Source organism: Pseudomyrmex gracilis, unplaced genomic scaffold (genome assembly GCF_002006095.1).
Source record: "Pseudomyrmex gracilis isolate BER0280 unplaced genomic scaffold, ASM200609v1 scaffold_4342, whole genome shotgun sequence".
NCBI lineage: Eukaryota > Metazoa > Arthropoda > Insecta > Hymenoptera > Formicidae > Pseudomyrmex > Pseudomyrmex gracilis.
Genome location: NW_018024926.1, coordinates 1 through 4,777, shown reverse-complemented (window position 1 = coordinate 4,777; position 4,777 = coordinate 1). Strand labels below are relative to the sequence as shown.

At 36.9% G+C, this 4,777-nt stretch overlaps 1 protein-coding gene across 1 annotated transcript; it reads right to left on the bottom strand.

Moving 5' to 3' along the window:
• Positions 1-1,727: 1,727 nt before the first annotated feature.
• LOC109863352 lies at positions 1,728-4,771 on the bottom strand. The gene is made up of 3 exons (XM_020443602.1): positions 4,041-4,771; positions 2,939-3,914; positions 1,728-2,605 (listed from the first exon to the last, which is right to left on the bottom strand). Exons 2-3 carry the CDS (start codon positions 3,516-3,518, stop codon positions 1,728-1,730), a joined length of 1,458 nt encoding a protein of 485 aa, XP_020299191.1. The 5' UTR covers positions 3,519-3,914; positions 4,041-4,771.
• Between the last annotated feature and the right edge of the window lie 6 nt (positions 4,772-4,777).

Below are 4,777 nucleotides of genomic sequence, written 5' to 3'. Positions count from 1 at the left end.
ACTAGCATCCTATATGAATTGATAGAATTAAAATTTCAATTAAAAAACTCACATGTAAAATGTGAGTACTGTTGCATAGATATATGCACAGTCATATTTTCACGCACAACATCCCGCGATGGCTCTTTATAGACTTTACATTATATTAATTATAGAACACTTACAAACGCTTACAAGTCTATACACAGAGAAAACGGTTTCTTTAAATTTAATAATCCGATTTGTTTGACTCATATTTGTTGCATTCAAATAACATAATTTTATACCAAACAACAAATTTGTTGAATGAAACTTTGTATTGGTACGTTATATACTAAATCATAATACAAAATAAATAATATAAGTGCTTGAAATAATTTACTTCAACAAAATAATGTTTTATTAGGTTTTTTTCATCAAATAAAGCATTATTTAATGAAAAAATCAATTTTTAACATAAATGTAACATAAACAGACTATATTTGATTTAAATATAGCATTATTTGAGACAAAAAATTTGGTCGCGTTGTAAAAATGTACTTTAAATCATATTTAATAATAATAAGAGAGAGAAATATTTTTACCCATTGCTGGTACATTGCACTGCAATATTTTTAATAAAATAATATTTTAAAGAAATAATAAATGAACTGTGTAAGATACCTTGAGAATAAGTAGATAAAAATAATCACATTTTAGCAAGGAACAAGTAGTATCGCGGACTGAGTGCAGGTGCTGAGAATACGACGGAGGCGTCTCAAGTTCGAATCCCGCTATCATCTTTAGGATTTTTACAGGTCCGGTCCTTTTAAATGGAATTTATCGGTTGATTGGCGAGCTGAACCGGGCTTCCAAAAATTAATTCAAGTGAAATCTCTTAGCTGTGTAAAAGCGCAAGTCGCGAAAACTTTTTTTATTGAATTTTTAGATGTATGTAACTTAATAAACTATTTTGTTTCGTCTCACGCTTAACGTAAACACTATGCAAACTTTCAGAAACGCTTTATACAAACGTCTTTCAAACGCTTAGCGTTGCAATTTCCGTCCTATGAATTCTCTACTGATTGTTTCAAAACTTTCAACAAATTTCCGCAAAACGCTCATACAAACGTCAAATAAACGCTTCTCATTTTCGTCAGGGGTACTATAACAAGAGAGAAAGACATAACATAATTGACAATAATAATATTTTTTCAATCTCCGAAAATTTTGGTGTAGAATTCTTCTTTGCTAATTTGATAACCTAAACCATTAATTTTATTAAGTATTATGCCATATAAACTTAAAATAGAAGCAAAGAATATACGAATATATATTCTTTAATTGAAGATTATGGCCTTTCCTTGAAGACCATTATTTATACCTTATTATAAATCTCCATTATTAATTAGGAAAATCTATAATCTCTGGTTTGGTGTAAAAATGGTTCAGTGGACCGAAAGTCTATAATGGTTTGGTTTGGTGGAAGTATGGCTCTTGGACCGTAAAGACTAGTCCACACGCCAGTCTGAGTACAGATTGAACCCTATGTTTCCGGAGCACTTTGTGTTTCCGGAGCACTTATTTTTCTGGAGCGCTGTTCGTATACTGGATTTAAAGACTGTTCGTAGTTCACAGCGCGTGTTGGAGACTAGGCTTGCTCCATACACAACGGAGCACACAGCATCGAGGGAGACAAGGTAGGTAGGGAACTTATTGAACAGCAAAGAGATTTAAAAGGTTTTGAGTGTGGTATGGATGACTGAGGATTAAATGGAGATTTTTGTGCTAGTGACAAATTTATAAAGAGCGTGCAAAGTACGCAGGTCATTGGAAAAGGCAACATCGGCAATTTTCACGGGCGGGCTAAATCCGCAATGATATAAGTCAATTACAAGCTTATCAGACTCATCTTTGTATTTCGGACAGTTAAAGAATACATGGTCAATATCTTGGCGAGCGTAGCCACACTGACAGGAGGCGGAAACCAGAATATCCTTGTCAGCCAAATGCGCGTTGACCCTGGTATGGAAGGATCTGATACGAGATATTAGATTTATTAAAGGTCTTGGAAGAGGTTTTTTGAAGCACTCATACCAGGGTTTCCCCAGAGGTACTCTCTTGGCGTCAAAATACATTCTACCTTTATGTTCCGCCTCCCTAAGGAGGAGGGCACGGGAGTCACTCACTAAGCCAGAGCGCAGCGTAGGGAACAAAGCCCTTGCGCCACACCCCCCGCCCGGATCGGGGACCGACTGACCAAGAGCCACCTTGGCATAGTGGTCTGCTCTTTCGTTACCGCTGATTCCTTTATGGCCCGGAACCCACACAAACTTTACATGAGCACCGCGAGACTGTAACCTATAGACGAGTTCCTTTATTTTATAAATGACCGGAGGATGGACACCCCGAGGATCAGCCGACTCCAAACACCTTATAACACTAAAGGAGTCGGTGGCAACAGCGACTCGACCAAAACCAAGCTCCTCCACGTACTCGAGGGCGCACAGGACCCCGGCAGCTTCAGCGTCAAATATGGATGACAGGTCGTGAACCCGCGCGTAATGGACCAGATCTGGGTCAGAGGACACTACCGCATAACCGGCCCTGGGTGGAGCGCCCCCTGCCGAAGGTTGCAGAGATCCATCTGTGAAGAAAACACGGCTTATACCCTCTTTGTTTAGAAAGATAGAAAAGGAACTTTGAGGAGAGGAAGATGTGCGCAGATGAAGACCAACCTCTGAATCGACTTCACAAATCAAAAACCTAACTAGGTATGGGAAGCCGAGAGGACCTGGAAGGGAGAACTTTTCAACCTGACTCGTGAGGGGGGCCAGTACGGCCACCAGATCAAACAGATCGAAACAGTTATCTGGGCAGATAGGTCTCCAATTGGTGCTTATCTCAGAGAACACAGGACTCAAAGGATGGCTGGACCGAGACGAGGTTTTACACACATACCTGCTAGTCAGATACTTACGTCTGCACGCAAGCGGGTGAATGTTGGTAATATCCAAGAGAACGTTGGTGGGAGTAGTGCGCATGAACCCACATATCAAACGAACGCACGAGTACTGCAGGCGATCGAGGACGAGACTTTCACGATCACCAAGGGGGGACACAACCTGGCATCCCCAATCCAACACGGATCTTACCAGGCCCTTGTAGGCTGCGGACATGACACTTGGATGAGCACCCCATGTGATACCTGAAATAGCCTTAAGTATGTTAATGCGTGACACCACCCGTCTCCTGACTTCAGACACATGTCGCTTCCACTTTAAAGAGTAGTCCAGCCAAACTCCGAGGAACCTGACTGACCACTCAAGTCGGATAAGAGTTCCGTTCAACGAGATTTTGATCTTCTTGGACTTAACAAGTGACTTTGTGTTCCGAAGGGAGTTCAGGGCAAAAAAGGAGGCCGTCGACTTCTCAGGAGATAGCCTAAGGCCAAGCTCCTCCAGATGAGAACTAAGATTGCTTAATGATATACTGAGCTGTTGGGAGACGTACTCGATGGAAGGATGAGAACAATAGATAGCAATGTCGCCAGCATACATAAGTATGTTGACGGGAAGAGGGAGACAAATAAAGTGCGTTACATCATGCGTACTTTAATTATAAGTTGCGCAAGTACTTCTTCTAATACAGATCCCTTTGAAGCAAATACTGCAATCGGTTGAGAATAAAAATCTGCTAGTGGTTGAAACATTATCACTAAACCATGATCTGCTGTTTCATCAAGATTAATTGGTCGTATATTTTCACTCCCGAAATCAATCAACCCTGTATATGTGAGATTTTTGGAGTTTACATTAACAGATTCCCTGAGATGTATTTCATCTAGCAGAATTACACCATGTTTTTGTATTTCTTTTTTTTTATGCAACGCTAATTTAAACATTTCAAAAAATCTCATATCGAAGCCACATGAAGAATCAATGAGAGAAATATATCTAAAGAAATTTATATCGCATTAAAAGACTAAAAAATTGCTTTTTTGAACACATTGTAATAATTACATAATTCTAACTAAATATTAAATTAAAATAATAAAAACTTAAAGCAAAATTACATTATACCTTTGTATAGTTCTAACACATGGAATGGGTAATATTTGATTATCTCTTAAGAAATTGTATGCCTTAGGTGATTTCATGTGCATTAACATACATAATAAAATCCATTCTTCATTGTATCTACGACCTTTAATATTTTTATGTTTTGTAGTTTTTATTATTTCTTGTATTGCAATTAACTGATGTTGAGGAATTTGTTTTTTTTTAATTGATCTTCTATATTTTTTATAGAAATGTTTTCAGTCTTTGTCATATTATTCATAAGTTCTTCTCTTAATTTATTTGCTACATATTTAACTCTTTTTTTTTTGCTCTTTCGGCTTTGTAATATTTTTTCCGTAATAATAAAATTCTCTGTTGTTTTTGTTTTTCTGTAGTAGATCCAAATATTTTAATTTTTTTAAATGATTTGATCAGTTTTGTTCGCCGATATTTTTGGTTTACAGATTTCTTGACAATGGAACAAAATTTATATTTTTCTAAATTGGATGATGAAAATAATAAACATTTTTTATGTCTCCATGTACCATTAATATCTTTAAAAGCTTCACTATATCCAACATTTTCAATTTTATTTATATTATCTACGCTAGGACATATATGAACATTATCAATAGAAAATAATGTCTCTTNCAACTGATTCATATTATTGATGTTATTATAAATTTGTAGATGTGATGGAATGTTTTGTATAGGTTGTTTTAAAATATTTATTTGCAAAGTCATGTCTTCTTTAAGTA